This window comes from Acomys minous, assembly GCF_964271855.1.
Source record: "Acomys minous genome assembly, chromosome: 11".
NCBI classification, from domain to species: domain Eukaryota; kingdom Metazoa; phylum Chordata; class Mammalia; order Rodentia; family Muridae; genus Acomys; species Acomys minous.
The window spans coordinates 29077526-29098161 of NC_140492.1; the positions used below are offsets into that span (position 1 = coordinate 29077526).

At 34.7% G+C, this 20636-nt stretch overlaps 1 protein-coding gene across 4 annotated transcripts in view; it reads left to right on the forward strand.

Annotated features, from left to right (window-relative positions):
- The window catches only part of CADM2 (cell adhesion molecule 2), a 918732-nt gene that overhangs the window by 614024 nt on the left and 284072 nt on the right, over positions 1-20636 (forward strand). For 2 of the 4 annotated variants that reach the window (XM_084801707.1, XM_084801709.1), the window contains exon 2: positions 18362-18388. The exons of the other annotated variants lie outside the window; for them this stretch is intronic. In XM_084801707.1, coding sequence (XP_084657833.1) covers positions 18362-18388 — 27 coding nt within the window. The remainder of the gene's footprint in view (positions 1-18361; positions 18389-20636) is intronic. 4 annotated transcript variants of the gene reach the window in all.

Consider the following 20636-nt stretch of genomic DNA (forward strand, 5'->3'; position numbering starts at 1 on the left):
CCCATGGTGGCCTCCTTCTCTACTCTCGGGACCTCTCCCTCCTCCTTGTGGCAGTCTTTCCTCTTCTCCTTTTTCTTCCTCTCGCTCCTTCTAGGGACACTTAGCCAGACCTATGTCATCTGCCCTGCCCAGGTGGGATGGCTTTTTATTAATTAAGAGGTGGGTCACAGAGACAAGAAGCAGTAATTAGCATCAAAATACATCAGACCATCCCGCAACACTGTTCCTTCCTTCACTTTGATTACATGTGTAGTAAGTACTGTTATTTAGTAGTATGTGAAAATGTGTAACTCTTTATGTGTCTTGTTTTATATATATTCACAGACCATTCATTTTAGTATTGGGAATCACCAATTACCTCATCATTCTTACTATTTTATGAATTATGCGCACATACAATGAAAGTGAGTTCAAGGTGGATTAGATTCATTACTATCATTGATCAATCTTAAAATTAAAAAAATTAAATTATTTTAATTTTTATCCAAGAGAATTTTGCCTGCCTGCATGCCTGTGAGCAGTGTGTTACTTAGTACCAGGGATGTAAAAAGAGTCTATGGGTATCACATACCCTGGGTTGGGAGTTATGAATGGTTATGAGCCACCATCTGTGTGCTGTAAATTACAGCTGGGTACTCTGCAAGAACATCAAATACTGCTAGCCACTGAGACATCTCTCTAGCCTTCAAAAAAGTAGTTTTGTCTATAGGAGCTATGTACCAAAAAGTAAAGAGTTTTTCTTTTAATTAATTAATTCACTTTGCCTACTAATCATAGCTCCCTCCCTCCTTTCCTTAAAGGCTCACCTTCTGTCCCTCTTCCTCTAACCTACTCCCCTATTCCTCAGAAAAGGGGGATCCTCCTAGGCTAGGTGAAGAGTATTGAAAGAAATATTTAATTGGATCCAAGATCATGAGTGCTGGAAGACCATTCCTTCATAATTCTGAATGATTTGAAATTAATGGAAGTTGCATATTAATAGACACTTGGTACAAGGACGGTGTATATAGTTTAAGAAAGTTTCATTCATGTTGTTTTGAGGAATCAGTTACATGAACCTGCTAGGGAGGTAGAAGGAGAATGTGAGGTGCATGTTCCTGGGGAAATCTTCCTTGTGTTCAAGGGAGGAAATGCATGGTGTTTCTAGCCTTGGGCATTGTGTGATATTTTCTTTCTTGTATATACGGACTGAGGAAGTCATAAGTCCAGACTTACAGAAAGGCAAATAAGCATATAATAGTGCATGGAATTTACACATTCAGTAACTCCATATGGTATCTCCACTCATTCCATTAGTATAGAAATCCACATGCCCACATATGTCTTGTAATATTTTCCCTTGATGTCTCTGTATTTCAGTCCCTGACTTTGTAAGTTCAACTGGTTGGAATACACTTGTCCTTTATTCTTTGTATTTGTTTTCCTTGTGTGCAATGCTATCCCTCAAGCTTCCTTCACTTGGTAAAGGAAGGCAGTTTTCTATCCTACATCAGCAGACAATATGTAATGACTATCCCTACCTGAGCTTAGGCTTAATCTTAAGTGCAATGCTCTGTTCTGCCTACCTGTTTGTCTTTTTATTATAAAATTCTCCTCTAGCCTCACAGTCATTTCCTACTTTTATCCATTCTTTGTTTGCTGATATCTTTACATACAACTCCTTGTTATAGTAAAAAAGTAACTAAGAAACTTTATGGATGATTTCCTGTTTGTTCTTTCTTTTATTTTAATTGATTTCTTATATTTATACTAATTCCCTATTGACTCATTCCCTCTTTCTCATTCACACTTCCTCATCCCTCTCTGACTTGTGGTTGAAGAGAAACCTATATAACATTATTGAAATTTGAATTGAGCTTATAGGAATTATACCTTAGCATTAGTTATCCTACCATTTTCAAATACTTTTCAAAATGTTTGTTTCTTTGTTTTCACTTGAGGCAAACTATGACATTTTTTCTTTGCTTTTCCCATGTAAAATTAAATAAAATATGAGGAGATGGCTCAGTGGGTAAAATTATTTTCATGGTAGCATGAGGACCTTTCATGAATCTTCAAAACCCATGTATGCTGGATACAGATACTAAAACATCCAGATAGGAGACAGAGACAGAGGAGTCCACGTTGTGCAAGGCTCATCTACCCAAAGATACTTAGGAGCATACAAAAGGCTTTTAATTGAACGAGAAGAAGGCAATGGCCCTCTGACCTCCACAAGAGCCCCTGAAAACACACACACACACACACACACACACACACACACACACACACACAGAGAGAGAGAGAGAGAGAGAGAGAGAGAGAGAGAGAGAGAGAGAGAGAGAGAGAGAGGAGACAGCGACAGAGAGACAGAGAGACAGAGAGACAGAGACAGAGAGACAGACAGAGACAGAGACAGGGAGACAAGAGACAGAGACAGGGAGACAAGAGACAGAGAAGAGGAGACAAGAGGAGAAACATACAAATTTTAAGGAATGGTTAGTGAAATAAAAAGTGCTTAAATTTTTTTCCTGCATTTCCATTGCTTCCTTGTCTGCTTTTGCAGACTTCCATACAGTCATCTCTTCAGTACAAACATGTAGGACCTTCATATATGTGCTGTTGGATTTTGCATGATGAGCCGTTTAACCAGACATTGTTTTAATGACCCTCCTGCGATTTATGAGCATAGCTTAATCAATATTTATTCACAACTGGAGAAGCCTAGTATCTGACCCCTAAAACTTCCTAGTCAAAAGTCCTAACAAGAAATGAGCTAATTAGAATGTAATAGAAATATGGAAAAACCAATTCTCCCCTCACAGTTAATTCTTCATTAATTCTAGTGAATATCTTCTCATTCACATAATTTGTTCATTGTGACACATACACAGAGAATTTCCATGAAATATGTACATGACCTGTTACTATGACCCCATATTTATTTCTCAAAAGTGTTAATCCATGTGTCCTCATACAAATAAGCTCCTCTTTGTCATTTTATTTTCTGCAGTAAATCTAATAATATGATTAGAGTTGCACAGACAATCTTCCATCTCAAGGTTTTATTCATTTCTGATTCATTGTGTCTATTATTAAACCCAGCTGTTGATGTTTTTGAACAAACTGATTTCCGAATTAACTCTACATTGTGTTCTGTAATAACCCTACTTCAGTATTACCATGGGTTGCTCCCAATTTACTTTTAGATAATTAAAGCCTCTCTTTATTTCTATCCAAGTTGTCTATTTTATTTCCCTGAACACAAGGATGTGATTTCATTCATGTTGCTCCAGGGGTCTAAAGTTGATAATCATTTCTCTACATCTGCCCTCATGGTGTATTCTTACAATATACATCCTTATATCCTCACCCTCCGGCTTCTTCTCATTTGCATTCACTTTCCTACTGAATTGTCATGTTTTCTTGCCACCAGCCGTTGCTTGTTTTCCTATAAAGTCAGGTCGCTTTGCATGAGGATTGTCCTAACCTCCCAGCATATTAGATATTTCCCATATACTGACTTGTTTATGATGATCATTTACATATGAATGCATTCACTTCAGAGCTGATGACATCTATAACTGAAATATAAAAACCAGATATATTTCCCAATACTTAAGAAAGCAATTTAGGAGTGTCTTAGGGAGACGAAGAAATCTAGGTCATCATGCAAATGTCTACACTTACATATAAAAAAATATTTTGACCTATTGTTGTTGTGCATTCATTTTAAATAAAAACAAAGAAGAAATGTTTGTATTATTTATACTATTCACCACATTGCAATGGAGATTTATTTAAGAGTCACCTATCTACCTAACATCTTACATATGTATCTGAATGTATACACATGGATACACTTAATGATTTTATCATTTATTAGCTTATTTTATGTTCCATATCATTTTATTCATGGTTTTCACACTCTATAATTCTTCACCAGTGCCTGCCTCTGAAAGATAAAAATCAGAGAATAAATGTTTGAAAAATTCACGAAAATTTTAGGTTTCTGTTTCATAAACAAAACTGATTTGCTTCATAGAGCTCCCTAGATGTCATACATTTTTAACATTAATGCTTTGTAGGATAAGCAACTATCCTTGAAATATTGAAGCATATTCATGATTTATTATGAAATAAACTTCAGAGAAAAGTTGCTACAGACAGATAATTTCTTTTTTAAATTTATTTAATTTATTCAAATTACAACTCAATTATTATCTCATTACTTGTATCCTCCCATTCCTCCCTCCTTCCCTCCAGCTTTCACCCTTTTCTCCTCCCCTAGGTCCATGACAGAAGGGGACCTCCTCCCCTACTATATGGTTCTAGGCTATCAAGTCTCATCTTGGTAACCTGCTTATTCTTTCTTTGAGTGCCACCAGGCCTCCCAACCAGGAGAGGTCGTCAAATACAGGGCACCCAGACAGATGATTTCTATAAAATGTAGTTCATTATCTGTTATATATTCATGTTATTTGATTTGTACAACTTTTTTTTTTTACTTAATTGGCGTTTTTAACCAAGACGTTACAAACACAAAGAACAATCTTATTTGTCTTCTGTGTGAAAAAGCACGTTTTGAGATTGTATATGAACTTCATCCAACAGTGGTACACAAACCTTCAGTGTTACCTCTTGGACACACCGAGCTCTGTATAGTTTCTCACTATCTTCAGCATGCAAACATGTATTCTATAACACAGCAGCATCCTTTGTGCTTTAAATCTTTATGGTAGTATGCACTTTGAAGAACTAAATTTCGGGTAAAATCAGCTTTTATTCTCACCTGCCCATTCTTAATACCATGTCAAATCCATCAGAAACATCTCTATCTCTCTCACACTCTGAGAGTGCGTTTTTATCTCACATCATGGAAAGAACACAAATCAATCTTTAGCTTTTCAGGGCTTCTTTCTTCACTTAGAAGGCTAAAGCGACCAGAGAGGGACCTCTGCCTTTACCATTTCAAGCAGCTGAGGATTATGAATCTGTGAGAAGAATGTGAGTTTTGGCATTTTCTATCTAGATGCTTTAATGTCAGACACTGGAGTGTGGTGCATGTTTCTTTCTAGAAGCATCTGAACTCTAGTATATAAAGAAGGCATGAACACAACACCAAACAGTTTTTATAGCCATCATCAAAACATTTCTTACTCAGAATGAAAACTATATTTCTGTTTTTTTTTCATGAAAATGCAAACATGAAAAAAATTTGAAGAAAACTAATTAGATTGGCCTAAGTATAAACCAAAATCCCAAATATAAGGCACATACATTTAATCTCAGCACTCTGGAAAAATAGGCAGGTACATCTCTGAATTCAAGGAAAACATGCTCTATAGAGCAAGTTCCAGGACAGCCAGGACTATGTGGAGAAAGAACTCTGTCTCATAAAACCAAAAGAAGAAAAGAAAAAAAATGTGTGGTTAAATTGAAAAATATATTGTTGTTTATTGGTGTTTAATACAGCTCCTGTATCCTCAAGAATTCTTGCTCTTTGCAGTTATCAACTAAATTTTAATCAATAAGAGCTAAAAATTTAATTATAATAATCTGTTTATAGTCCTCAGTAATGAATGAGATTTCTAAACCAAAATGGTTTTCACTCCTGTATGTTGTTTTCTCAAGTGCTTGAGAGTCTTATCTAGTGCCTCTAGTCCTGTCCCTGTGCTGGATTCTCCCTCTACTGCAACAGGTTTTAAGTTGGTGGGTTAGCAGGCACATGACACTCTTAACTAAGCCTCAACCACCCTGTTTGGGAACCTGATTTGTACTTTAAATATTAAACAAAAGTCACATTTGACCATTTCTCTGTGCACTGAAATAGGTTAAAATGTTTTCTGTGCGCTTCTGTAAATGTCAGCGAAAAATGTCAACTTTTAACCACAGCACAGTGTTTGTTTGTGTGTTTTGTTGCTTTACACATGAGGTTTTCCTTTTAGTTTATTTCTCCCTAAGAGGCAGCGCTTTGTTAATATGGCTGTGTACAATTTTCTGACAAGTGCTGAACCTATGCGAACAAAAAATGGTTCTTATTTATGATATGTCAAATTACTGTTCTGAGAGTAGACCTTTTAGGTTGCATTCAGCCTTTAATTTGACTGAATTTAAATGGCATAAAATGCCTTTTAGTTGGGCTTTGGCTGGCATATTATATATCTCATTTCAATGAAAAACATTCACATGCAAATATGGTTTGTTTGGAGTAAGGACAAATGCAACTATCATGACTGATGAAGGCTTTTGATCACGGTTCTACACACTGACGCCTTGAAAAAGAAGAGGCTATTTGGACAGGCATCTGCAAGCCCATGAATTATTTAGTTCACATTATTCATAAATCTCTTTGAAGACGAGGTCTTATGAGGTTTTAAGGAGGGGATATCATAGTTGTGTGCCAACTTCAGTGTATGCTGTAAGTGCTGCCTTCTCAGGAACACTTGCTTTAAATGTTAAGTCCATATCAGCCAAGGAAGTGTGTCACATGCTTGTGCCGGCAAGTTTATCTTGTCACTTTTAGGAACTTGAATCAGTTTTTTCATCTCTTTCAGAGTGCGGTGGGCTGCGTGGTGAAGTAACCATGGGTTTACAGTTCACACAAGCAGTATAGAAGTAGGCAGGTCATATCTGTCGATTATGCAGAGGCTATTCCAACTTCAAGCAGAACACGCAAAACACATCGCAATCACCCAGCTCCAGGATGTTCCTTTCCACTTTTCCTTTGCACCAGAGTTTAAGTCCAGAAAGACTTCTCCTACTCATGGTTTCCAATGAGCTTGCCAGTCTCGGGAATGGATTTTTAAAAATGCAAGAGCCTTTCTAATTTTACAGTTGATCTATTTGCATATGATTTTTTTCTTTTTTAGCTTATAAAATTTCTGATAATAGGAGTAATGTTAAGTATTTCCAAGCACTTCATCTTTCCTGCATTTTGCTATACATGTCTGTACGCTGTTAGATTGACTTCAATACCTCTCTCTCTCTCTCTCTCTCTCTCTCTCTCTCTCTCTCTCTCTCTCTCTCTCAACTTGTGTCCCTTACACATAACAGTGTTTTTGTACTGTATCCAGTACAAACAGCTATTAATTCCCGAATTATTTCCGCATTTCCTCAATTAACGCACTGTGAAAGCTCACTGCTAGATTCCTAAGAAAAAATTTCTTGTATTTGCATTGTCTTCTGGCTGGCACAATGGGTGACTCAGGCTCAAACTTGGCTTTCAAGGAGTGGGTGGGGCTCCTCAATTATAATTTGTTTACATGAACATTTAAGTAATAGTGTAATCATTGAAATTAATGATCAGTTGCAGTATATGCTGGTGCATTGCTCTGCCTGTCCTCCAGTTTCACCTATGTGGTATTAGATAATCAGTGAAGGGAAGGGAGCTGGACAAGATAATCTGTTGCAATGTCTTGTATTTCTAGGATTCTCTGATTCTCTGAAATCATGCCAGATGGAATTTCAGGCTTAGAATAAAATTCAAATGCAAACAATCCCAGTAGTTCAGTCCAGGTTTGACTACTTACAGATTCTGAGAACTTATTATTATCTTTTCTTCCTCTTAAATATATATATACCATTGAAACTTTAATTTATACACATAAAGTGTCCTATAAAATTAGGACAGATAGCACTTCCTCCCAGTTAGATATATTGTTGATGCATAAGTCTGATGACACAATACATGGCTGGTTGAAAGCAGGAGATATATGTAAGAGGAGTTCTGTTTCTTTACTGATCCTGGAATGCTTGAGAACCCCATGCACCTCTTCTCAGTGCCAGGGTAACAGATTTTCTTAGTAGATCTCCTGCCGCAATTTCCGCATGTGTAGTTTGGAACCGACAGTTTCTGAACTCAGAGGTCATATGAATTCTTATGTGCTCATCCGTAGGCACGGGAATCTTAGAAAAGAAACAAGAAGTTACCCATTTACCTCTAGGATAGGAAAATCATCCGGAAAAGAAGCTTGCTTATTTTTAAGAAATTCACTCTCTATTTGGTTACTGAAAGTATTAGTTATTCTGGCCTTATTTCATTTGGACGCAGATTCTAGATCATGCAGGGTGATCATCTTGTACAGCCTGAAGAAGTAGAGCAAAATATATTATTGTAATTGCTCTTCTATTTGCAGACTCATCCTTAAAGTAGACTGGAGCGGCTTAATAGTAGCAACAAAACTGAAAAGAAATGAATGTAATAGAAGCCAAATAATGAATTATAGTCTATAATTTTAGGTATTTCATGAGGATGGGAAATATTTACATGTCATACTTATTTGAGAAATTATCTCTGTTGTGAACTTAACATATGTAGTATGTGGCATATAAAGTGAATATAATGGTTTTATTTCCTGAAACTAGCATCGTAGTAACTCACAGTACAGCAGGATATAATTTTCTCACCTGTGTGGAACACCAAGAGGTCCCGTGAATTTGAGAACACACAATTTGCCTCTATGTAATTTACTTCTATTGATCAAATAATGTTCTGCCCCTTTCTTTCATTAAAAGGCCATTCCAAATAGCTTTTAAACTTTGATTTCGAATTACCTGAATATAATATAAACATACAATTTGTGATATTTGTTCTCACAAGGAAATCATGATTCTTTTTTGCTCATAATTGTTTTTGCGTGCTTTTATTCCAAATAATTTACACCATTCTCGAGATGAAAATCTTCTGTTTCAAGCTTACTCAAGATATTTGCAACCTAATTTGCTTCCATATGTAAATGCTAAGGCCTGGTTAATTACATTATAATCAAGCTATTTGTAATTACAAGAGCTGTTAGCTGTCTCTGCAGCATCCTGTGTGTTCTGTAATGGGCTTGTAATAATGGACACTATTTTAAATAACTTCTCCCAAGTAGACATTCAACCTTGCATAGCGATAAAGTCTGAAAGAAATTTCCCCGAAAGTTGGTGTACAGCTTTAGTTTTATCAAATGGATTTTCTGAAAGTAATCTCTGAAGGCTGTGCTCCTTTATTTCTGAATGACCCAATTAATATCCCCTGCTGGCATTTTACCAGTCAGCGATAGGAGTTTAGAAGCTTTTTTCCTGTGGTTATTTACAATAATGCTATAATGTTGCACGCAGAGAAGATAATACTCAGAAGACCAGGTGACTTCCCAACCATATTAATTACTTGTGTTGACCAACACAGTGTTTGTCACAGGAATCTACATCATTTTGGTCATTCACTTATTTTTATATCTTTCAAACTATCACTTGCATACCAATTAAAAATATATAATGTGGCTGGAGGATCAAATTCTAGTATTTTCAAGTAATATTTGTATGTTTTTTAAATCCAATCATGTTACCTTCCTTGTATCACTATATTACATAGAGAGGATGTAGTTATACGGACTCCTTAATTGTCTAACATATTATACTTCTAATGAAATTTTGTCCATATCCATTGTAATACAGTACATACCCTATAGATAATATTATAAGCAGTAATATGTCAAATAGTTCAAGACACAGTAATCCATACTTACCGAGTGCTATGTAACACAAAAGGAACTGATAACTATGACAACATCACATTTTATCAGCAACTTTATCAACATCAAATAATGGTGTAAAGAGAAACTAGAAGACATAGCGGAAGACAATACCACTGAGATACCCTAAAAGAAAATTATGCACTAGCACCAAAATATCCATAGCTTAGTAGTTAACCTACTTATAACTGAATTGGTGATGTGATTTATTTTTCTGACACTTTCTGAGCCTTCAAATAATTCCATACATCTGTGTTATAAAACCTAAGTTATTTTCGATTACAAAAGAAACCAATAGACAACTTGCTTGGATAGACTGGAAATGTATCCAATTTCTAGTTCTTTTCTAAATGGACCTTTCAATTGCAGTATGGAAGGAGTGTAGAATAAATAAGTGTGTAAATGCTTAATACATTAGCCTATCTTAGGAAACACACAATTACCTGTGTTCCTGAGCTGTTTTAGTGTGGGTGGCTTAGTTTCAGAGGTTCATGACCCTCACTGAACTGTAAATCAAAAAGAGATTAGAGAAATGGCATTGGAGAACTCAACCCAATGCAGTAGCTGTGGCTGCTGTATAACAGTCTAGATTCTACTTTTCAGCTTGCTCAGGCTTCCTTGGCAAGATCTGCCATAGGCAAGGGAAACAGTTGAATATGTGCTTATGCAAGGAGGAACTTTCCCTTGCCTGCTAAAATGATTACCTTTAAATAAAAAATTTTGCATTCCAACTGTAGCCCCCTCCCCCTCCCTCCCTCTTTCCCCTGTCCCTCCTCCCCTACTCCTCAGAAAGGGGGCTTCCATACTGACCCACCCAAGCACATCAAGTCATATTAGGACTGAAATTATGTTCTTCCCCTGTAGCCTGGAAGGTAGTCCAGCCAGGGGGATGTGATCCAAAGGCAGGCAACAGAGTCCATGTCAAACACATCCCCTGCTCCCTTTACTTGGGGACCTGCATGATGACTGAGCTACTAAAGCAGAATCTCTCTCTCTCTCTCTCTCTCTCTCTCTCTCTCTCTCTCTCTCTCTCTCTCTCTCTCTCTCTCTCATTCTAGCATCACTCAGTGTTTACATCAAACAGTCACTGATGATAAAGGTATCAACATAAAATGAAATCTTAAGTTGTAGATTTAGATTTGTAAGATAGACTCTTGGCTTAGTAATACACTAATAATGTGACTCTTCAGACATTACACAATTTCTTTATAAAGAATTTATTAGTGTTGACTTTTCTCAAGGAGTTCATATTAGTATGTGACTAGGAAATGAGGGGTCTTGAATTGTAACTCTGTTTGGACTTGAAAACTTTTTTAACACGCACCATAACAAAAGCCATAAGCCTATAGGGGTACAACAAAATAAGAGAGAGAACCTTGGACCGGGGAGATGGATCAGAGGTTAAGAGCACTGGCTGTTCTTCCAAAGGTCCTGAGTTCAATTCCCAGCACCCACATTGTGGCTCACAACCATATATAATGAGATCTGGTTCCCTCTGCAGGTGTGCAAGAGTTCATGCAGGCAGAACACTCTATATATAATAAATTAATAAATATATTTTTTTTAAATGAGAGAAAGAGAACCTTAGAAGTGTGGTGATTCATGAAGCTTAAATGAACCCCTGAGAACAAACCCAATAAATATATAATAATATGGTGTAAATATTTTACATTGAGACATGTAACTCTGTGGAGAAAATTTTATATTTTTGTGATCTGCTATGTGGGTGCTAGAATTGAACCAGGGTCCTTTGGAAAAGCCCCAAGTGCTCTCTCTGGCTTGAAAAGGGGATGTTTTAAAATTCATGCCTAGACACTTAGGTTCTTCCTCTGAGCAACACTCAGATTAGGATTGTCTAACTAATGTATGGAGCAAGTAGATGAATTACCAAAATAAGTGTTTAATGTTTTATTCTTTGTATTAACTTGCCCTAATTTATTCCTCCTGTTTTATTAAATATTAGAAATTCAATTGGAGCCTTTATTCCATTCAGACTTCTTAATCACTCTCCTAACTGTAGCATGATAGACACACCTAAGGGGTCACAGTACTTTGTCTAGTGATTCAGAGGACTCAGGAAAATGCAGCACAGTGCTTTCTATCTGGTCCTATGCAGAAGGAGTTTGGTAATGCTGACCACATTATTGCTGTAGACCAGAAGCAGAGAGCTAGGGAAGAGCCAGAAGCAGATCTGACCAGCAAGGCTTATTCCCAGCAAATCATTTCTGTTAAGTATGCCTAAGCTCCTTGAATGTCCTATAGCCTCCAAACACAAGCTGGGGCCAAATGTTCAAATATATGAGCCTCTCCTGTCTATTTATCATCAAACCCTAATGCCAGGTTTGATTATTTTGACACATAATGAAATAATAATTAATTCTTTTGTGGTGTTTTGTTCTTCCGTGAGATGGCATAGTATGTTTGGTATTCTCTCTCATATCATACAACTACAAAAAGAGATCTGTCTTGTCCAGCTAACACACAGAGTAAGAATATAGAATGTTGCTTTTCTATTTCTATTATTTCCTGTGTACTTCTTTGATAAAGCATTTTGGTGTTAATATTTGCCTGTATTTTTAATGCATAACGATGATTTACTTATAATAAATTACATACTGTAAGAAGAGTTATGAAACTATTAGTAAAGCCATATGTAAAAGTTACTTTCAAAATGTTTATATCATTTGTATTCAGCAACCATGAAGAAAGTACTGCCTATCCTATTTGTGTGCACTTAAAGTTTTGTACCTAAATCATTTTCTATCATATTATGTATTTATCAACTTAAAAATCATTTTTCTATCCTTTAAAACATTTTCTTAAATCCTAAACAACTCAAACCTTTAAAACTATAACTAGACGGTCTTCAACACATCAGAGACTTGAGAAGGAATAAAATTATTACTTAGATAGGAAGTGCAGGCAAGCAGCTTCCCAAACTTGAAGACGACAGTTTACTGCCTAGTCAGTTACCCATTCTCTATATAATATTGGAGCAGTAACAGCAGCCTTATGGCCCAGTAAAGCTGGCATACATAATTGTGAAGTAGGAAATACGAAGGACTTGCTTACCCTATCATGGCAGAGCTTGGCCGTCAACTCAGCCTGCCTCTAAGTGTTGTCCATTTTGGACAACATATTGTCTGTAGAGAGAACAGGACTATGCTTTCCCAGTGGATAGCTTGCCATTAATGAAGTCATCTCCAAAAGGAGATTTTATGATGCTCAAAACTTTTGTTGAAATAGGCTGGGAGCTGACATGTCTCAAATGAGAAAGGCCTTAAGTTACCAAAACAAAACCAAAAACTATTAAAAAAAAAAAACAACCTACAAACAAAAACAAAAAACGAAAAAACAAACAAACAAAAAAAACATTTTTAAATGTCATATTCTGTAGGTCTCCAAAGTGAGGACCATCTGTCTATTTACATATCATATAATCATATCTATCTGTCTGTCATCATCTATAGTAAATCTGAATCAGCAAATGTTGCTTGTTTCTAGATATTTACTATTTGTTCAACCTAAGATGTATATTTCTGTGACAAACTAGACCAGTATCTGACATAACCACGAGTCTGATTGATGAGCTCTTAACCTGCATAAGTTAATTACCATAAACAGTTTGTAATAAAAGCTTTTGACAGGTCTGGAAGTAAACCTTACATTTGTAAATGAGTTGAATAAGTCCAATATCTCATACCAGAATAGTAACATACATTGTGTGTATCAAAAACAACCTTAAATATAGTCAATATATGAAATTATGCACCAATATATCAAAAATAGCCATATTTCTATATCAATGTGCTGAATTCTATACCAATGAATTAAAAATATTTGAAAATGACAGTAGTTTTAGAGTTTTATAGGAATAAAGACATACACCATCATGCCCAGCTCCCAGTTTATATTTCTTCATAAATCAATTTCAACATCATTTTAATATATTTCCTTGTTAAAAAATATTGTCATGAAGAAAAGAAAATAAATTATGCAATGAGTACCCTGCTGTTTTCTTTTCATATATTAAAAGGTACATACATCCCAACCTGATCACTCTCATACAAATATGTATGCTTCATCTTTAATCTGTATTTAACTGAATAAATAATTATTGCATATAAAAGGAAAAAAATTGTAAAATTCATTAAATTACTGTATGTTGAAGTCTTAAGATTTTAATAAGTGTTAGAAAAACAAATTTAGTGTTCAGATAATGTTCAGATAATTTTAAAAAGTAACCTTAAAAGGAAACACTGTATTAAAGGTGATTAGGATAGAAATATCATTTTATTTTATGTTAGATAAGAGAGAAGAGGGACAGCAAAAGAAGGAAAAAGAAAAGTATCTATCTAATACAATTTGAATTTTAACGACTTGAGAGAATGCTGTAAGGTATTTGCTTTTTTTCTTCTTTTTTTATAATTTAGATATAGTAATACTGCCTTTCTCAAATATATATTTTTCTTTTTTCTTGTCCTTTTCATAACATTGAGAAAGTGTCTTACTATATATCTAATGGTAGAATTGAAGTCATGGCAAGTCTAATTCTCTTGAGTACAGGGATTACAAGTGTGCATCATTATGTTTTACTGTAGTTTTGTTATTAATGAATGTAAATAAAAGTCATTGGCTATACATTAGAAGTTGTGAGTTACATCTCAAAAATAATATGCCTTAGTGGATTTAAAATGTATCTGAAAGTCCACTTGGAGTTTTGGTTATGGATTTGCAATTGAGAGTTTTATGGTAGACCCCAAATCATATCTCCTTTCTCTTCTCACTGTTTTGTAATACTTAGAAATTTCATTTTTATTGTGTTTCTCAGAGAATTAATGTCACTATCATCATTACATATTTTATAATATTATTTCTGTTCATTTATCAATTTTCAATTGTCTCTACCTGATCTAGGATGTGTTGAATATTGCCAGGGCAGGTACCAGCAAAAAACAAAATAATTCCATGGGAGAATAAATCTGCATGCTTAGGTGTAGCTGGCCAACAAAAACTGAACTTCACTTTTTATTTGTTTGTAATTTTGTTTTGTTTTAAGAGAGGGAAAGAATATGAAGTTGGGGGGTTAAGGTGTAAGGGAAGAATGGGAAGGATTTAGGTAAAAGAAAGAATATGATAAAAATATATTGTATAAACTTCTTAAAAATAAGTAAAACCGTACATTTTTATTAATGAGAAAGATAACTAAATAAAACAGCAAGCCAGGAGAAAAAAAAATATTATCATTGCATTTCTAAACATAATATTGAACAGGATTTACCATTGGCGATGGTTTTTATTTAATTTATGCAAATATGGTTATATTGGGGATGGGGAAACAACTAACAAAGGGAATATTAATAGAGTCAACCAGTTTGTATCTTTAATGTAAACTCTAAATTTAACACTTCCTTTTTAAGAAACAGTGCAAATTTAGACATGAAAGGGATAATTTAAAATGCAAGAGAAAATCTACCAAAATATTTCAATAACATGCTCATTAGCTATGAGTAGAAGGATCAGTCGTTCCTATCCAAGAGTTCTGAATGAACACGAGTCATACTGTTTCCACTTATTAAATGTTAGCTTAATATCTTTAACAGGCCATTTGAATACAACAATAAATAATGGGGAGACCTGGTGGCACTCAGAGGAAGGACAGCAGGTTACCAAGAAGAGACTTGATACCCTATGAGCATATACAGGGGGAGGTAATCCCCCTCAGGAACAGTCATAGGGGAGGGGAACAAGGGGACAATGGGAGAGAGGGAAGAATGGAAGATACAAGGGATGGGATAACAATTTAGATGGAATATGAATAAATTAATAACATATGCTTAAAAAAAAGAACAGACATCAGCAAAAAAATAAATAAATAAGATTTCAAATCTATACATCACTAGTAAAACATGTCAGCAAATGACAATACAATAATTGGAAGAGTACAATAAATAGAGTCAAGCATTTCAAGTATGAAGATGCGAAGCATGCTAGTCTCCTCTCTTCTTTCTGCTTAGCATTTTAGTAGTGCCTCTAATATCATTTGAGTGGTCTGTTTTAGAATCACTATTTACTTAAACAATTGTTAGATAATACCTTGTCAAAGGAACAAACTAAATGGAAAATTTTCAGTGGAAATAAAAAAAAATTATTAACAAAATGAGTTAATATTTACTTTTTGATTATTGTATTGTATGTTAAGGGAGCTTAGCCTCCCCAATTAGTATAATCAATTCTAATTATTTTTGGACTTATACAGGGAGTTCTTTTTTCTTTCTGTATGACTTCTAAAATTCTATGCATGTTTTTCACTGCTCTTATAATTTTTATTTACAAATATAGTATACCTACTCTACAAGAAAACTACTGTGAACAGCCCCAATGAGACTGTTATAACTTGATACTTTGTAATAGAAGTGAGGAACTTTCATGCCATATCTAAAACTTTTTTCTGATCAAAACACCTTTAATACTTTCTTTTCATTTTAACTATGCACAACTAAAATTGCATTTTAAGGTAATTTTCAGTCTCTTTTGGGTGGTGTGCAACATGCACTTTACAATTGACTTATAATTGGACTGTGCTGACAGTGGAAAATCTTACAAGTATTGAACATGACATTTATGACAGTATTGCTGTCATCTCGGCTTCTTTTATTGAAAATGCAGAGAATTATAATTGGGCTAACAAGCATGGTAGCCTGGCCTCTTTCCAATTATACTAACCAGGCTGGTCTAGTGTTAGCTGCCTGAGTACCTACTGAAACAGACATTTGTTTTCTATTTTATTTTGGTACTTTCCCAAGAACTTAAGAATTAAATTCTCTGTGCTTTTATGTAAGGAGAAGTTTTAGTAATTTAATTGTACCAAGAATTATAAAAATTTCTATTTATATAGATTTTTTTAAATTTTAGTAAAATTATATCTTATACCAAATTGCCTGTTACCATTACATAGTAGATGCTAATTATTTTCTCAGTAATTTGTGAGTTTTGGATATCATTTTATTGTAATTAATGCCAAAGTGATGATTTTGGGTTTTAGGTAAAATTTTTCTTCTCATAAACAAATTGATGTATTTATATATTGGAATGCTTCATTTGAAATTTGAGTGAAACATTAGCATGACATAAAGTAGTGTGTAATTTTAAGAAGCCATAGTCAAATGGCAATATTCCTGTTTCCATAATTTTAACATGCATTAAAATTCAACCTCTCAGGTAAACCCCAGTTTGTTATTGAAAACAAATAGTAAGAAATGTTAACACTTCTTAACTTTCCATCTTATGAATTTAAGATTGCATCTTTACTAGTTATTTTATTACGAAAATTAACCTAGAAATTTGTCCTCTTGAAGTAAAATATCAGTACTTTGACATAAGTATATATTTGGTAGTACATCTAAAACTTAAAACTCAGAAAACATCTGCCCCTGAACTGTAGATTGCCTATTTCCACATTAGAGAATAGGCTATTTCCTTTAACACTAATAGACAGCAGAAATGAACCTTCCTTTTAAATATCCATTTTGGATTCACATCTCAACAACTAAATTAATGGAATGTTCAAGTCTCACAGTTATACAGACAACCAGCTGAGTGGATGAGTGACACTAGCAGCACCATGTAAGGTGTACTGAGCTTTGCTGTAGAGTGTGCACTGGCGGGTTAACTCAGGAGTGAGCACAGCCATAACGCAACATCTCAGATACTGTTTCCAACATTGAAGTTAAAACACTGTTTCCCACTTCTCTTTTCTTCCACCCTATCCCATGAGCCCTGCCTACCTTGTTCCACCTCAAATGTTGGCCTCTTTCTAATTAATAGTAGTTTATGGAACTCTTGGCCTCATTCCTGTAGAAGACTGTTTTGTTTTGTTTTTTGTTTTTGTTTTTGTTTTTTGTTGTTGTTTTTATTTTTGTTTTTTGTTTTTACTTTTGTTTTGTTTTTTTTCTTTTCACTCTTCATAGTTGCTAGCTGCCCATATTTCTATTCTATGGATATTAATCCTTCTGGCTCCCTCCTTCAATTTTAGCAAGACTATTTTGTTACATTTGTTCAAATGTAGGCAGCCATATTGTTGAATTGTCATCTGTGAAACTTCCTTGAGTTCATAGAGATGTCACCTTCTGACTCATATTCTGTGCCTTCTTTTAAAATTTTCCTGAACCTTAACACAGTTGTGATGTAACCTTCACAACTGATGTTGAATACCCAAATGATCAGTTACTCTCGACACTTAGACCAATTGTCACATTCTGTAATAATCTCTGTTGCAAATTTTAGTTTCAGACGTTACACATTCTGAGAACTAAGTAATTTGGTGTGTTCTTGCATCATGATTACTTAATAAGATAGAGCTGCTGCACAAGCTCAGTTTTCTACATCTATAAAGCATGGACAAGCAACCAATGTATTCTACAATGTGTTCAACAGTGTGTTCGGTATATTACTGGAGTAAATATTGTATTCAAATTACACACTCTTGTGAATTACGTTTGACGAGTAGCTTGCTTGTTGTTAAATAGTATTAAATATAATTAAGCATTTTATGAGTGTTTCTTAGGTTATTATTAATTAAAATATAATATTTAAAAAGTATAGAGAAAGAAAGATGGTTTTTCCTTAAAAGAAATCTGGTAACTTGTGCTTGGAATTTCCACAAGACTCGTTCTTCCTCAAAATTATTTAAGAATTTTAATCCTGGACTAACAAAATATAAAAATCAAGTTTCTCTTTCATATTATTTATAGTCTTTCACAAAATGGACTAATGATAAAAACATCTCTGGTTTCCATCCTGAGGCCTGTCTCACATCTAATATGTCTCTTTCTTCTTCTTGTGCAACCTTTCCTTGGTACCAGCGGCTGCTTCAAAAAGTAAAGTCAAAGGTGAGCCTTAGTTCCTTCTGCATGATGTGTGTTGTTTCTATTTCTGCTCAGTCTTCTGTTGTCCTTTTAGTGATGGAATCACTGGTATTGGTGATATTATTCTATTTTGCTTGGTATATTTTCATACTTTTCTACAAACATAAATACCTTAGTTAGGATTTAGTTCCTGATGCATGTCTGTGTTTGCATGGTTGTTGGAGTATATCCTTTTTGTATATTATTTTATGGATTAAAGTGCTTTTCTTCAGTAACATTTGATTTGATAAAATTTTCTTCCTTGATTGAATTGGGAACTAGGTGAAATATACCATAAACTAACATTAATAGAACTTTGAAAAATAGTGTGTGCTCTCATAGAATTAACTGAAAATTGAATACGCTAAAAATTATGTAGTATTAACTCTGGAGTTCTAGTTATTATTTTTCTTTCATTTTATAGATGCATTATGTTTGTGTCTAAGATATATATGAAATACAATGTCATAGGTGAGCTGCATTTAGTCAATATCTAAAATATTTCCTTCAAAGGAAAAAATGGCTTAATATTTTCAAGCATTACTGAGTTTGAAAGAACACAAATAGAACATTATATTTATCAATTTTATTTTAATATTTCTCACAGTAATCTATAATATCTAAAAATGCTCTATGAGCTGGAATATAGCTCCATGCCAGCATGTTTCCCTAACAGGCTAATGGCCTTTCATCCAATTCCAAGTACACATATACATAACACAAAAACAAAACAAAACAAATGAAAAGTTTTAATTTCTTAAATACTAAAGCTAGTTCATCTAAACGTTGGATTCATGTTCTCATTATCGAGTTCAACATTGAGGTGTAACACCATAGCTTCTTCCTATGGCTAAATTCTAGTCATTTCTGAAACTATTCTTCTGAAGGCTTACCTGTCTATGGAATCCTATAAAGATGAAAGGCAAATCATTGTATCTTATTTCCTCATGATTTAGCCTACTTTCTTGTCACAATGAAAGTGGTATAATAATTAATGATGCTACCTATTTCATTTTCTGGTGGGTTAGTGAATAACAACTATAAACGTTCACAAGCCAATAAAGGAAATGCTTGATAACGAGTTTATGTTTATAGATTTACAAATATGATGCATTTATATAGCAGAGAGTTACAAAAATGTTTTTAAGGTTGAGTAAATAAAGCAACTTATAGTAATGTCGTTAATTCCATAGCATAGCGCATAACTATGGGTAGCGTTGGTCACTGAAAGGGTTGGTATCAACTCAGGACTCTGCAAGACCAAGTACCCAGCACAAAGAGTTGTTTGCACCAGAGGCACAACGAACAGGGACTAAGAGTCAAAGACAGGGGGCAGAGAAGCAAGAAGGAGAAGGGCACAAAGAGAGAGTGTATGGGGGTATTTGTCCAAGGATTGGTTCATAGGATGGCCTCTGAGTAGAGAAGAGACAGGCATGGCCCTCAGGAAAATGAGCACTTATGAAGCTAAAAGGGGAAACCTCAGGTTAGGATGAGGTATTTAATTTATTAGGCATGTTAATTAGGGAAGCTAAGGGGGACTATCTTTAAGTTTGTAATCTAGTGGTTTTTAGCAAGGCAGAAGGAATTAGAGAGAAGAGCAAGGCCTGCCAGATCCGTGTTTGACAGGTTTGAGCTGGCTAGAGTTCCTTCATTTATGACTTGAGCTGTTGACCGGCATGGCACATGCAGTGGTTCTTGAAGATGGACAGAAAGTTCAGAGACAGTATAGTCGATAAACTAAAGTTCAGAGGTACGAAGGTTATGGAAGAAGGAATGAGAACTGAATATTTTAGTACAGAGAAAAGTCATTTTGAATCACACACTGCATGCTTTTAAGAAAGTAAAGAAACATGAATTTGAAAGTAATACAACAGGAAATGGAGTGATCAGGGGTTATCATTGCTACAATTCATTACTAACTTCTGTAGTACTAATTGCCTCTATGATGATTGATGAATCTAAAGAAAAATTAAAGCTTTAGGGCAAAAGATAGAAAGCGTACATGTAAATAAAACAAATGGGTAGGTAAGAAGCGCAACAGTAGGTCGTAATGTGCATCTTTGCAGTTGGATAATGCAGGTATATTTCTATGCTTAGTTTAATAATTTGCTGTATTTCTTCTTTATTGATCAGCACTAACCATTTTGTTTACATCGGCTCTTTCTACGTCTATGCAACTCTGCATGGAATTTTATGCAGTTTACTCTGTCCCCATTATTTGCCTCTACAAGAT